The sequence below is a fragment of the Tursiops truncatus genome, chromosome 10, assembly GCF_011762595.2.
Source record: "Tursiops truncatus isolate mTurTru1 chromosome 10, mTurTru1.mat.Y, whole genome shotgun sequence".
Lineage (NCBI taxonomy): Eukaryota > Metazoa > Chordata > Mammalia > Artiodactyla > Delphinidae > Tursiops > Tursiops truncatus.
The window spans coordinates 80,309,456-80,324,979 of record NC_047043.1 but is presented as its reverse complement, the minus strand read 5'-3'; the positions used below and the strand labels follow the sequence as shown (position 1 = coordinate 80,324,979).

At 37.6% G+C, this 15,524-nt stretch overlaps 1 protein-coding gene across 7 annotated transcripts in view; it reads left to right on the top strand.

Annotated features, from left to right (window-relative positions):
• The window catches only part of SUCLG2 (succinate-CoA ligase GDP-forming subunit beta), a 312,483-nt gene that overhangs the window by 118,021 nt on the left and 178,938 nt on the right, over positions 1-15,524 (top strand). For 5 of the 7 annotated variants that reach the window (XM_073787530.1, XM_073787532.1, XM_073787535.1 and 2 more), the window contains 4 exons: positions 7,974-8,073; positions 9,006-9,096; positions 13,044-13,196; positions 14,760-14,849. In XM_073787530.1, the coding sequence (XP_073643631.1) occupies positions 7,974-8,073; positions 9,006-9,096; positions 13,044-13,196; positions 14,760-14,849 (434 nt within the window). Of the gene's footprint in view, positions 1-63; positions 128-7,973; positions 8,074-9,005; positions 9,097-13,043; positions 13,197-14,759; positions 14,850-15,524 lie in introns of those variants that run through there. The other 2 variants (XM_073787534.1, XM_073787531.1) reach the window with 2 other exon arrangements.

Below are 15,524 nucleotides of genomic sequence, written 5' to 3'. Positions count from 1 at the left end.
ACAGAAAGGAACATTTAAATATTCAAGACAAACCACTATAAATAACTGCCTATATTTATCTCACATTTTTATTTTTTTATGACAGCACATGATAATTGCAAAAAATTTGAAGCAGTACTGAAAAAAGGTAATGTTCTACCCATAATACCCCTCCTTACCTCCTTAAGATAACCTCAGTTAATAATGTGGTTATTGTCCATTTAGATTTCATTATGACTATTTAATGATTTACAAATGTGACTTTTTAAATATTAATCATTAACTCAGTTTAAAGCGTATAGTGTCTATGGACATTTCCCCATGTTTATACATAAAGATATACTTAATCATGGTTGATAGATATATAGTATTGTATCATTTCATCGTGTGGATATGTAAAAGTTGTTTTTCCAAACCCGAATGTCCAAATGCTGATGGACATTTTGGCTGTTTTCAGTGTTTCCCTCTTATAATAACATTGCAGTGAAAATCTTTGTTTCTGTAGCTGATTTTCACAGAAGTGGGATTACTCTACCAAAGGGTGTTTTGTGTGCATTGGACAGATGGACCTCCTAATTGTCTTAGAACATTCCAGGTTTCTTAACTGTCATGAATTTTTCAGGAGCGTGGAACAGATGCCCAGTACTATTCCTTGATTTGCATTGGACTCAGGAGGCTGAGAAGGATTTTGGATGCACTCTGCAATTGGGAAATCAGGGCCTGTTAGGAGAAAGAATCTCTAAAGAGTGGATTTGGTTAGAAAGTTGAGGGGTTCCTGCTGAATCTCTGTGAGTGAGGAAAGGGGAAGGCTGGGCAGCAGGCGCTATAGCTCTGAGGGCACAAAAGCGTCAGGTTTCATTGATCCCAAGTCTCTCCTGGAGACTGTGTCCTCTGGGATAGAGACTATGCTGAAAAGGAAAAAGCTGCCTCACTAGGGGCTCAGCCACTCTGCTTGAGAAGGTCCCCAGAAAGGACCCACTTGTGAGAAGCTGGAGGATCTTTCTTGACTAGAGGAAACTGGTGGTGGTGTGGCCAGTAGACCAGGGTGGCAGAATGAGGACAGCAAACAGGCAGTGGGGCTGATTCCAGACAGTAGCATATGAGAGCATCTCTCAGCAAGTGGAGGGCCAGATAGAGGAATTGACTTAAGTAAGAGAAAATAGGGAATAGACAAGATTTCTAAACATGAAGGTGGAAGATCTCAGAATACTAGTAATATTGCTGTGAAAGTGAAAGAAACATCTTTAAATATGAGTGCAGCCCAGCCATATATATGTTGCATGCATTTTAAATTTCACAGTCTTTCCAGTTGTCTCTGAAAATAAAACTGTTGTGAGTTTATCTTCCCATATCAGTTCTGGGCATTGTCACCTTTTTCTCCCCTCTTGTTCATCACTGGTTCACATCAACAAGAGATCCCCTTATATTTCTGTATGATCATGTAGCTTCCAATTGTCTGCTACTGAAGACAGACAGAGTATATCCCTCATATACCCTGGCCCAGGATAGGTTCTCAAGCCGCTCAGAAAAATGTAAAAAAATATTAATTCTGAACCTGCAACAGTTATGGGCTTTGCCTTCTGTGGTAATTTATCATCTGTGGTAATTTATACTGTGTCAGCTTGGTTAAGGTGGAACTCTGTTTCTAAGAATCCCCTTCCTTGTATATATCAGGTTAGAGTTGCCCAGATTTGGAATTTGCACAGAACTTGAAATGCAGCCATTACTTTGTGATGCAGTGATGGGTAGATGTAGACATGCTGGCAAGAGGGTCCAACTTGTCTTTGTTCCTTTGTACTCCATGTCTAGCTGTTTTCCCAACTGCTGACCTTGCTGATCAACATGGACACAAAGCCATCATGAGATGCGTGGCAACAAGTCCCATACCCTTCTTCACAGATCCTGCATATGCTAGTTGGTGACTCCTCTCATTGGCTGCTTGGTGACTCCTGATCCTCCAGCCTCTACTTTCACACCTTTCCTTTCTCAGCATCTCCTACAAATTCAGCTTTAATTCCTGTAATAAATCCCTTATCCATAACTCACAGTGGTTCTGCTTCCCTCATTGAGCCCTGACTGAACACATCTTTGCCTTAAAAATCAGGGGAAAAAATGAATTTTTAATAGCTAGTTTTCCTTTATCATTCTTTTCCTTCAAGCGTACCACAAAATACTGTAGAAATGCTATTGATGTTCATAAATGCTTTTCATCATCTGTGACTGTTTCCAGGATATGTTGAAGTTACAAATGTTACAGATGTTATTATTAGTAATGTATATCATTAATCCCTACTATACATAAAACAGTAGAGATTTCTGGAAATTTCTTCTTTTGAAGAAACTTGTTCTGAAAAATTCTTTTTATCAAGTGGCTTCATTTGCAGAAGATTTGTTTAATGTCCTGTGGTTACAGTCTTATAGTATTAGACATTTTTTAAAATAAATGAATTTATTTATTTTTGGCTGCGGTGGGTCTTCGTTGCTGTGTGTGGGCTTTCTCTAGTTGCGCTGAGCGGGGGCTACTCTTTGTTGCGGTGCGTGGGCTTCTCATGGCGATGGCTTCTCTTGTTGCAGAGCATGGGCTCTAGGTGTTGGGGTTTTAGGAGTTGTGGCTCATGGGCTTTAGAGTGCAGGCTCAGTAGTTGTGGTGCACAGGCTTAGTTGCTCCGCAGCATGTGGGATCTTCCCGGACCGGGGGTCGAACCTGTGTCCCCTGCATTGGCAGGCGGATTCTTAACCACTGCACCACCAGGGAAGCCCATTAGACATTTTTTGATTAGCTACAGTTGCTTGAATATGATCACATTATTTTTGGCATCAGTGTCAGGAGGTTCTATTCTTAACCTTTGTTATGGAAATATATCTTTTAATCTAATAGGCAAAATGTAAGATTGGTTTATAAGTATTAAACTACAGAAAGAGTAAGCTATTACAACTAAATTGAGCCTTTCTGGAGGTAATTTTTATCTAGCTTTAAAATTTTTATCACCAACAAAGTGTGTATTAAAGGTTATGAAAGCAATTAATAACACCAGTGACAAAATCAGAAGAGTAGGCTAATTTATCATTATAGATTTTAATAAGGTCTATAATGTAGGATTAAATATACAATATTTTTAAGAGTATGGCAATTTGAAAAAGAATGATTTATCAAACTTTAATTTAGGGGTTTTTATAAGAGCTCAAAATGATTCCCTCGAAAATAAAATTGTGTTTTGTGTTAAGATAATATTATTATCTTCATTATAATTAATAAACTGTTCAAATGGGCATTATCATGCCCCCACAGTATCCAAATGAAGGAATTATTTTAAATAATGTGGGATTAATTGGCTTACCATATTAAGAAATTAAGATTTAAAACTTACATAAAAGCCTTATCAGTAAAGAATTTTTTAATGTGAAATAATGTCTCCCTGGATAACTTCCTATTTGTATTACAAAACCCCTGTCCTAGAGATCGTTTTATTTCCATCTTTTACTTATATTTGTAAATCACTGTTCCAGGTATGTTTAATTTAAGTCTTTGATGGGTAGCAGTCTGATGGAGAGCCAAGTATCTCCAATTCTGTTTTAGAGTAGGGATGTGACCAGTGGTGAAATGGCTTATTCTAAGGTCTCATATGTTTGAAATTCTCTATTGCAGTGTTTGTGAGCCCATGTCAGACTTGTTGAAAGTTGAAATACTTGTTTCATTCTCAGAAACAGTCTTATTTCCCAGCGAGCAACCTACTCACAATTTGAGGAAATAGGGGTCAGTCTATAGGAGATATTACAGTAATGATTAAGATAGGTAATTCTCCACTTTTAAGTTTGGGTTCTGAGGTCATAATGAAAACAGGGATGTTAGCTCATTTCCTTTGGGAAATTGCCACTTGGGTCTCTATTATCGCCCTATAAATTGTATGTTCTTTATTAAGATTCATCTTTTCGTAGTATCTTTCAACTCTTCTCTTGCCTCCCCCTCCACTTTCTCCTTGCCGTACAGTAATAGGTAAATCTGAAATACATTTTAACTTTCTCTATTAAGGATTCTATCAAACCTCATGAAAGGTGATCACTATGTTAGAAATTACACAGTGCCGTTGTGCTTAAAACTGAATATTCCAATTTTGCTTGTCAGTGAATCACAGAAATCGTAGTTCCCCCCACCCCCCGCCCCAAACTACAGTGTTATTGAATCAAAATAGATGATCATGGTAGTAGTCACCTTGCTACAGTACCGGTATATAGAGTAATACATTTTGTGTTTAGAAAGTATTACACTTTGAAAGAGCGCAATACTGAATAAAAACCAGTTCAGTAATACAAATGTTTGTTTGATCACCAAACTATTTAAAAAGGATAGTTGAAAATAACTTACTGTTATTGATATTCTTTTTTTTTTTTTTTTTTGCGGTACGCGGGCCTCACACTGTTGTGGCCTCTCCCGTTGCGGAGCACAGGCTCCGCACGCGCAGGCTCAGCGGCCATGGCTCACGGACCTAGTCGCTCCGCGGCACGTGGGATCTTCCTGGACCGGGGCACAAACCCGTGTCCCCTGCATCGGCAGGCGGACTCTCAACCACTGCGCCACCAGGGAAGCCCGAGAAAGCATTATTTTAATGCTAATAGAGTGAAATAAGACCATGGCTCAGAGGGGTTTTTTTAGGCTTTCTTAATGGCTATAAAGTTTGTTCTCTTAAGTGATAATGGTATTTGAAAGTCTTACGTATCTATTAAGTTTATCGAATATGTCTCTATAGTGCTTTTTTCTCCTAAAATATATATGAATTATAGTAAACTGGTTTGCATCAAACCCAATAGAACTCTAGCCATGAGCACTGCTTATTATCAGAAACTCACCAGTAAAGGAAGAGAATAAAATGAATGTATTGCATATTTAGGCTACTGCATGTAAAAGTATCAGTTAAGAGCAGGGAATTTGGCGTTATACAGACCTGGGTTATACCAGTAATATGGTTATCAATGTATAAATGCAATCCATTTCTGTACAAAATCTCTTGGAGGAGAGTCCTCCCCCACTGTCTCTTTTTAGCTTTATATCCTAAAATACAGTTAATTCATCTGTGTATTCATGCAAATATGGAATTTCCTGTATGGATATTCTTTTGTAGTTCTGTTTGGGAACAGAGAGGTAACGTTAAAAAAACAAACAGAAATTTGTACAAGTTTTTGGAGAAATCAGATCTTTAAATAAAATGGAAACAGTGACATTAAGTGTGAATCCACTTGGTAAATACTGAATGAAAACACTAGTTACTGTTCAGAAGGATTTGGCCACTTAATTTTTAACACTTTGAGTAAATAGCCACATGAGTTAAATTACTTTATGTGAGTTTCCCTCAAGATGAGACAAACTTATTTTACTTTGGGCTACTGACCTGCTGTACTGATTTAGTATTTGAGATCTAAGCAGAAGAGATGATTGTAGTGAACTTATTTTTGGCCTGGGGTGTAAGCTGCAGAAGATGTACCTAGATTTGATATAATCTTTTTCTTTCCCTTTTTCTATTTGCCCCAGTGTGTGGCTTCACTGTCTCCAACGTAGTTGCTTGGTCTACCAACTGTAGACCAAGTTGGAATCCTTTAATACATGATCGGTGGTGATGTGAATAACTGACAACACTTCATTGAGCCTACAACTGTTTCTGTGTCTTGATGGTTAGTGCCTAAAGCTTATCTAATCACACCTGTGTAACACCAGTTAACATTGCCCATTTAGGTAGTCTGCATGGCTTTCAGGTTTTGCTGTTGGAAAGCTTGGAGAGGAAAGCATCTCTTTTTCTGGATGACGAGGATATGAAAAATGATAATGGCAATGGAATGCTAGTTATCCTTTTTAAAGAATTTGAAGAGATCACAATTAAAAACTTAAGTAGACAGCAGAAAGAGTTTTTCTACTTGAGGTCTTAAAAAGAGAAATTGGAAGTGTCTTTCTGTATTCTGCTTTTTTGCTTAATTGCTGAAAATAATTATAATGATGATGGCCATCATATTTTGACTCTTTTTTTAATGCACCAGACTTTGAGATGAGTACTTTACCTACTATTTTCATTTATTCTTCACTTCATTCTAACACTATAGATTATTTTTGTTTTGACTATTTTATAGATGGACGTGTTACTTTTACCTTTCTGAATCTCATTCTCCTCTTCTCTGTAAATAAAGGGATAGGCAGAGTTGGAGATTTTAACTAAGTCTGTTTTTCTTCAAAGTTCTTGATCTTAATACTACTCCTACATGCAGTAGCCTAAATATGCAATAAATTCATTTTATTTGGTCCCATTCCTGGTGAGTTTCTGATAATGAGCGGTCACCATAGCTTGTCTTCTACTCAGTTTCATGGGAACTAGTTTATTTTAAGACACCGTTTGACTGATGTTGTTATGGTTCATACCCTGGGCAGAAACTATTGTCAGAGGTTATAGAGGGCAGCAAAGAAGGAACTATGTATACTTCTGAGAGAAGGTAAACCCTGGTTTTCTGAGTGTGTACAAATATAGAAGGGAAGACCAACCAATAAGACAATGAGCCTTAATAATCTGATTATATCAGCTAGAGTGACTGTCTCACCCAGTGCCTTCATAGTGTCACATCCTTCCGTAGCGCCCCATTGCCTTCATGATAAAACCTGTGGCTCCTTTTCTTTGAACCATTGCCTACTTGCCTACGAGTAACAACAGTGATGGTCGTAATAGTTGAAATAACCAACAATTATGGACCTTACATGAGTGGTTGCAGATTCCGACAGTTTTTACCATCTCAACCTTTTGGTTCCTCACAATATACAAAGGTAATAAATGTACTAACTGATCGTGGCAATACTCTTTCATTAGTGAGTTTTTAGGATTTGGCGATATTTGCATATATTTTCTAATTTAATTCTTAAAATAACCCTCAACATTGTTTCATAATTGACTAAACTGAGTCTTAGAGACATTAAGTAACTTGCCCAGTATCACACAGCTGGGCAAGGGATGAAGGCTTCATTAAAACGTGGGTCTGTGATTCTAAACCTAGTGTGCTGAACCAGAAAACCGTTAGAGCCGTATCGGAGATTGTCTGACTTAATTCTCTAATTTCAAACAAAACTTGATCACAAACAGAGAATGCCAAGCTGTGGCCTGAATGAAGATGTGTACTCTTTGATTTATTAAATGCATTTGATTTGGGGGCTGACTTTTTTTTTCTTTTTGTTGGTTGGGTAGGGGAGCATTCCTGTTGGCTGAGGGCGCCTTCTCTATCACTGGGCTGCTTCACACATCCAGCTTTCCCACGAGTCCTGTAAAGATATTTGAGTTTATGACTTTGGTCTCAAAGGTCAAGAGCAAACAGCTCACTCTTTCCTTGAGTGTTTTGAGAAACAAAGATTCCACAAACACTTTCCTCTGGGATGTTCTGTTACTCTGCCAACATTGAAAAGATACTGCTTACTTTTAGTTTTAATCCATTTCCTCCTCCCTTGCCCAGCCCCACTGATACATAGAACAACTGCTCAGAAAACCGTTGATTTCCAAGAATACAGTTCTTCAGTACTCCCTTTGCATCTTGTCTTTAATAAACCTTTCCCCCACATAAACCAGCCTTCCCTTTGACATCTCAGATGGCTGACAGGTAGTTAACTCCTCTGATTGGCAGATTGGTGTCTCTGCCACATGGAAGTGTGTTTACACAGTAAAATTAATACTTCCAGCCTGGATTTATTTAGCATCTTCTGACACTCAGAAGAGCCAGGGAACACATGCCTTGCTCTCCCTTGGGATGGTTGAGTATTAGATTAAACTCGCAGGAAATATTTGAATGTCCTCAATAAACAGACTTTGTATTTAGGCACATTGATGTTTTTTGAAGTTCTTTATTGCCTTCATTTTCAAAGTCGGTTTGAGAGAGCTTTTACCAGTCACTTTTGGAAGTTATGTCATTACCACTTCACTTGTTGCTTAAAAAAAAAGAATTGTAAATCAACTACTAACTCTGGATTTTTTTTGCAGATGCAAAAGAAATTGTTTTAAAAGCCCAGGTCTTAGCTGGAGGAAGAGGAAAAGGTGTCTTCAGTAGCGGTTTGAAAGGAGGCGTTCATTTAACAAAAGAGTAAGCCAGGAGGTTTTAATTCCTTGTCTTTGGGGCAAGCAGTTATGGAAGATCCTGCTCATGACTGAAAGGAGCAGCGAGAAAGAGGCCTGGGGTGGGACTAGGAGCAGGAGGTGGCACATAAAGGAAGTAAATTACAGGTCGAGGGCCCTGGCAGTGCCTTAGCTTCCCTTCTCCTCCCACAAAAGGATTTTTGTTCACTAATTGGTGAAAACTTGACACTCCTGTTCTAGACAATCAGTGGTTCATCATGTTTGATATGGTACCACTTACAAATTAAATGCTGCTTCTGTAATGCCACTCTCCTACTCAAGAACCTGCGGTGGCTTCCCATTACCAATGGCATCACTGGTCCCTCCTGTCTGATAGTCAATTCTTCCTTTATCTGAACCTGTCTGATCAGCTTTATATCCTATGTCTCCACACACTGAACACTTTCCTCTCCTCTCCTGTCACATAGCTTTCATGGTTACTTTGATCCTTCCCCTTCCTTTTATCCCCATCTTTGGTCTTCCTTCCCAGATTGCCCACTATCCAGTATTTGTTATTCAGCTCTTATCTTAGTCTGCTATGCATTTCAGCATTGTGTCTCTACTATGACTGTAACTTATTTGGGGGGAAAGGATAGCAAATGTAAGCAAGCTTCTTTTTGTTTCCCTTCCCTCCCCTCCCTTCCCCTCCCCCGCTTCCCTCCTATTGTTTCATTCATTCATTCATTCATGTATATTTTGTACTCATTGAGCCTCTGGTACAGTGCTAGGCACCTAGTGTATGAGCAGAAAGCACCATGGATTCTATGAAGGTGGAGGTGTGCCCTGGGCAGGGTGGACTTGGGGATATAATACAGACTCTGCTTTAAAATGATTTTCAACAGAGACCTTGACTTTCTTTCCTTTCTTCTCTCTCTCTCTTTTTTTTCTCCTCTCTCTTAGTCCTAAAGTTGTGGGACAGCTGGCTAAACAGATGATTGGGTATAATCTAGCAACAAAACAAACTCCAAAAGAAGGTGTGAAAGTTAACAAGGTAATGTGAATGCTTTTGGTCATTTTCTGTGTATGTGTTAAAAAAAAAAGAAAAGAAAATCATACTTCAATTTTGACAGTATCAAATGAAGCAATGCACTTTGGCAACGTGCCATTTTATTTTTTAAACCTCACATAGTTAATTCTGCGTGTGATGTAACTTCAAGGAGAAATAAAAAGGATTCTAAAGTAGTAATAGTGTTTATTGTCATCAGCATTTAGTAAAAATGGGTAGTGATTGAAATAATACCTTTTTCTTTCAGAACACAGGCACGATTCTATTTAAAGCCAAAAGACCTTGGCATAACAGCTGCTAGACTCAGTGACATTCTCTGCTCCCTCGCAGCCCCACCCTCATCCTCAGTATATCAGAATTACTGTACCCGTTACAGTTGTTTTTCTATGTGCCCCTATAACTTACTTTAAGATTGTTACCATTTTGACCCACTGTTCTCACTGGGAGTATGTTGTATTAGTGAGGTCTCTTGGGACACCCAAGTGTGTATAGGGCACGTACGTGTATACATACACACACAGAGAAAATAAAGCCGAGAGCAAAGTGGCCTGCCTCAGCCATGAGATTGTGAGTGGCAGAGCTGAGGCCAGAGCCTAACTTAACCGTGAGAGCGTCTGTCTTGGTCCCGAAAAGGACACTGAGCTGGAGGGAGATGGAGATACTGGAGGGTCATTAGCTCCTTCCCTCTAAGAACACAGAGCCTTTCTAAATGTCGAGGAAGCCCACAAACAAGACTGGTTCTGGTTATTTCCCTTTCCCACTGCCTCGCAGGTAGATGCAAGAACTGTTTACATCTTAAATTGGTTTTTCGAATTTATTTTTGTTCAGCCCAGCATAGTACTTTTTTTTTTCATTTTTAAACTGGTTATGAGCCTTTACCTGTGTAACGTCTTCAAAATTTGTCCCCAGAGGATATGATTAGTAGTTTTGTTTGTAGGAATTTGTTACTTTATATGGACACATGGGGTTTTAGATTAGAGTTTGTGATACCTTTAAAAAGCATATAAAAATACACAAAAGAAGATTCACGTTATATAGATATGCATAAACTTAGTTTTGTAGGTCGGTTCATGAAATAGTAGAGATAAGTGCATTCTTGTGAATTGAGTCATTGCCAGGAAGCTACCAGAGTGATTTATTTGTAAGTGTTTCTTTTCCTGATTGCAAAAGTGATTAACATATGTAAAAAATTCCAATAATACAGAAATATAAAAATTAGGAAAGTAAAATTTCCCTCTATTCTCACCCCTTAATTGCCATGCTTTGTTTCTGTTCTTTTACTCTGTAAAATGTGCATTACCACATTTTGTAACAGTATTATTGTATACAACTTTAAGGAACATGCATTTTTAATTTATGGAATCTTTAACATCAATCAGAAGTTCCCAGATTATAGAAACTTTAGATTTCTAAGTTTGTTCAAGAAGCTATTTAAGCACATTACATACATCGATTCACATTGGGTTTTTTTCCTAAGTCTGTGTCTGTGGTGTGTTCCTTGGGATAGTAATAGGGGAGGTGAGACAGTGCTACTCATCATGTGCTCCATGAGTCAGTACCTGTACTGTTTACTGTTTTGCAAAGAGATTAAGTTCAAAAACTGAGTACACTGTTAATCCTATCTCATCGCTGTCCTGTTACACATAGTTTGTACACTGGCTCTCATCCTCAGACGACAATTTGAGTAGCATGATATATAAAAAACAAAACAAAATGAACAAACAACAAAAAAATGAAAAACAGGTTCATTGGTCAAATAGGGTAAAGTATGTTAAAAAGCTTTCCATACCGGAAGACTCCAAGAAAAGGCTGTGTTGATGATATTGTTTGTGTCAGTCACAGATGAAGATTATTGAAATGTATCTAACTGAACTTCTCATGGCATGAGTGTTGATGGAGTCCATTTAGATTCTCTCTGTAACAATCCCTAAAGTATTTTAATATCCTGGCTCATAGGAAGGGCATCTTAATGTCAAAAAACTGGTCTGTATATAAAAATTCCTTGAATTATCTATTGACAATCATCATTTTCCTGAGAATGTTTTTTTGAAGAGTGATAGGTTGTTTCTACCAAGCAGGAGCTGTTTGAGGCAGCAGCTGGTCTTTGCAAATAGAAATTTGATGGAATGTAGAGCATATCTGTCAACACTTTAGAAGATTAAGAATAGGACTCTTGAATGACACTTATCCTAAAACGTTATAACGTTGTATTGCTTGTCAGAATAACTACTGAAAGTTATTAAATCTGGCTCGCTAGACTAGCTCTGTATTAGAAAGTGACTTGAAATCAGAATGGTTCTATGAAAATCGTAACACCGTGTGCCAAGAAATATTTCTTACAAACTCATGAGCTACCATTTATGATAGAAAAATCACTATGAAACCCCTTATAAGGTACTTTATTTTTGACCAGTCATAAATTCCATAAAGGTGTGAAAAGAAGGAGTTCTGTATTCATTACGTTATAGCTTTCTAGGTCATCATATACTTATCACATTTCATGTGACTTAAAAATTAATGCTTTTGTGGCTTCTGGGTAGCTAAAATCTAATGTTACTTAATCAGTAACATTTTTTGTGAAACGTATTACTGAACTTTTAGGAAAAGCAATGTATGTGATTTTATTATTTTCACTCTAGTACTGATTCTTCATGGATATTCTTATTTTCTTTTAAAAAGCATCCAAGACATCTGTTACTATTTTTGTTGGGAGTGTTGGTACAGCCTCTCTCTCCAAGGAAATTTAATAGTACTTATCAAAATTTTAAATATGAACAATATAAAACTTAGCCATTTTACCTTTATATACCTTGACCACAGGGATACTACAACAATGGAGCAGAGCTATACGTACAGAAATAATCACTGAGGCGGCATTTTAGAAACATGAGTCCACATAAATTGTCATCAGGGACATGGTCAAATAAATATTGACATATAAGTACTGTGTAGTCACAATGAAGAGAGAAGACCTTGTACAATCCAAGTTGTAGTATTAAGATTAAGAACAAAAAGGAAGAAAGAAAGGCATTCAAGTGTGTAAAATATGTATCTGTGTGCAGGAGATTCTGTGACTAATGCTTGCAGACGCATAGGGAAGAGGTAAAAGTTAGTAGTGGTTTTTCCTGGCAGGGTTGCTTCGTGCCTCTGTTGAGGTCGTGCAGAGCAAAAGGACACCTGTCTGGCACATGTGTGGAGAAAGAAATCCTTCCATCTGATTTGCCTCCTGCCCATTCATGGTCCTGGAATATGACCACATCCTCATAGAGGAAGGGATGACTTTTTCTGATTATCCCAAAGGTTCCATATGGACTCGTGATCACTCTGACTACTGGGGCCCAAGGGGTGTGTATGTGCAGCAGGGAGCTGCTTTCACTGTCTCCTCTGTATACTTTTAGTATCGTTTGCATTATTTTCAAACAAGCAAATATTATGTTTGTAATTTAAAAGAAAGTATAAATTGAAATAAAAATACAGTGATCCAAGAGACAGAAGTATTCAAACATAGGAAGCATCAGACATACCATAAAAAGAATCCTTCTTTGGCAACCAAACTTGGTTTTCTACCAGTGCAATCTGAGAAAAATCAGTGTAGTAATATATATGTACTGTTAATGTCTCAAATTAAAATAACAGCTGCTTCCCTGGAGTTTTTCTTAAGTGTCAGGGTTTCTGAAGGAAGAAGAAAAAGAAGATTAAAGTGGGAAGGTTCCTTGAGGCAAACCGAATACCTGTCACTTGAACAAGTTATCAGGATCAATTAAGGAGGTGAAAATGGGCACTGTGCACCATGAGAGCAGCACTCTCAAATCTCACTGGGTTTAAAGACCCTGAAAATGAAGCTGTTAGATTTGTGTAGCAAGTTTGTATAGATTTCCAAGTGGAAATCAGCTCGATGCTGACTTAATTTGACTTTCCCACTAATGTGGTAGGTGATGGTTGCTGAAGCCTTGGACATTTCTAGGGAAACCTACTTGGCCATTCTGATGGACCGGTCCTGCAATGGCCCTGTGCTGGTGGGCAGCCCTCAGGGGGGCGTTGACATTGAAGAGGTGGCAGCTTCGAATCCAGAACTTATTTTTAAGGTATGTTTAGATTCCTGACTATGCTCTGTTCATTGATTGTTGCTATACAACCTGTTAAAGATTTAGTGTGGAGTCTGAGCCAGGAAGACTGTTCCTGGGATTTAAGGCATGAAGATATTGAGTCCTTTTTCTTACTGGGTGTCCAGTTGAAGGTTGGGTAGATACAAAGTATATGCTTTTCAAGGTCTTTTTCTTTGCTTTTTTCCCCTCCCTTTGTTTTTTCTCCTTCTTGCCTTTTCTTTCCCCCTCATTTCTTTCAATCCAACTTGCCCCAAGAATTAACCAATGGAAATGAAGATGGCTGTGATATTTCCATTTCCTCTTGGTTAACTCTACCCCATTTAACAGTATAGATGACCCGGAAATTCTCTCCTAGGAAATCAGATGTGAACTAGAGACTGCCTTGATGTCTTTCAGTACTGGTAATGAATCCTTCTAAAGGCCAGATTCTATCAGTTTGTTTCAATTCATTAAATCTTGTGTGTGGGTTTTTGTTTTGTTTTGTTTTGTTTTTGATATTAGGATGAGTCTAGCCAAAGAGACCTGAAGTCAAATCCTAACTAGCCAGTGCATTTCTCAGTGTCTCTAAGCCTCATTTTTTGAATGAGTAAAATGAAAATGGGGGTAATTCCCACCCCATAAGAATTGTGAGGATTAAATGAGGTGATGTATATAAAGTGCTTATCAACCTACCTCAACTATAAGAAGAAAAACCTAAGGTCTTTAGAACTATAATCTCAGCTTTTAATTGTGAGTTCTTAGTGTCAAAAAGAAATCACAAAAAAATTTTTTAGCAGAAACATTCATTATTCCTTTTAGAAAGTGATTTTTTTTCCCTCCAAAAAACAAGGATTTTATTTCTTGAAACTCTTCATTTATATAAGGTAGTAATACTTTGGAGATTGGTTTTAAAATATTTTCACCAATGTTACATATTTAAGTTAACTACTTTAGAAGTTAAATTGAGACTTTACATGGTGGCTTTCCAATAATACCTACCTATTTTTGAAATTAACATGATTTAAAACAAACCATTCCGTTTGTTAAGAGAATACATGAAATAATATGTATGAACAGCACTCAGTGTCTTGGAGGGAATTACCCTTTGTAGAGCTAGGGTATTATTAATAATTATCATCATCAATAGAGTGTTTAAATCATAAGGTAATATTTAACCTGTATAAGACAAGCTCTAAACTTAACAGCAGTGTTAGGCAGGAAAAACTTACTTTGGAAGCCTTCCAAAAAATGTCATAAAAATTAACTGCCTAAGTATTCGTCACTGCCATCTGCATAGTAATTAAAAGTGAAAACTGGCCTCCGATTGTCTTGTCAGCATGCCACCCTGAAGAATTATATAGTTTTTGGAAAGGCTGTTTTATAGATGGTCTGCTAATTAAAATATACCCTATAGGCAGCTGTGGTGGCCCAGCTCAGAGATCTCTGGAAAGGTGCCACACTTTAATTACTCATTTGCAAATAAATACTAAGTATTTTCTTTTGAGGTTGTAAATCTTTTCATTTGACTGTCTGAATTTTGCTCATTTGATTCATTTTTATTAGGAGCAAATTGACATTATTGAAGGGATAAAGGACAGCCAAGCTCAGCGGATGGCCGAAAATCTAGGCTTCTTTGGGCCTTTGAAAAACCAGGTACCTGAGCAATTGGAGGCCGGTGTGTCTGACGTGTTTCAGAAAATGTTTGGGAACTTGCTAATTGCCTCTAATGTTTGTGATTATCAGGAAATAGGGTAATTTATTGTTTTCTTTTTTTTCCTCTAGTTGTTTATAATGAAAAAATATTTACCTGGTGTTCCAAAGAGGATGTTTATGACATGTGTGTTTCTGTATATATATGTATTGATATATCAGTATGTATGTGTGTGAGAGTGTGTCGCCTGCAGACACATGCACTTTGTTATTTATGTTGGTCTCTTTGTCTTTTTGGTAGCATTGCAGCTCCAGCGCATGAATTATAAGAGGCGATATAGTGGTTAGAAGCACAGGCTGTAGAGTCAGGCAGTCCTGAGTTTGAATCCTATACTGCTACCCAGTACATGTGTGATTCAGACCATCTGAACGTCTCTTTCATCATCTGTAAAATGGGGTGGTGAAATCCTAACTGAGAGGGTTATCATGAGGATTGAGTAACCTGATGTGTGAAAGTGCATATTCAATACTCCAGAAAGGTCAGTTATTATTGTTATTGATAATATACATTACTTAACTAATTGCTATTCTTTCATAGCTAATGGGCATTTGAGATGAATGTTAATGGCACAGAGGTGATATTTCACTGAAAACAGCTTAAATTATGCCAATTTAGTA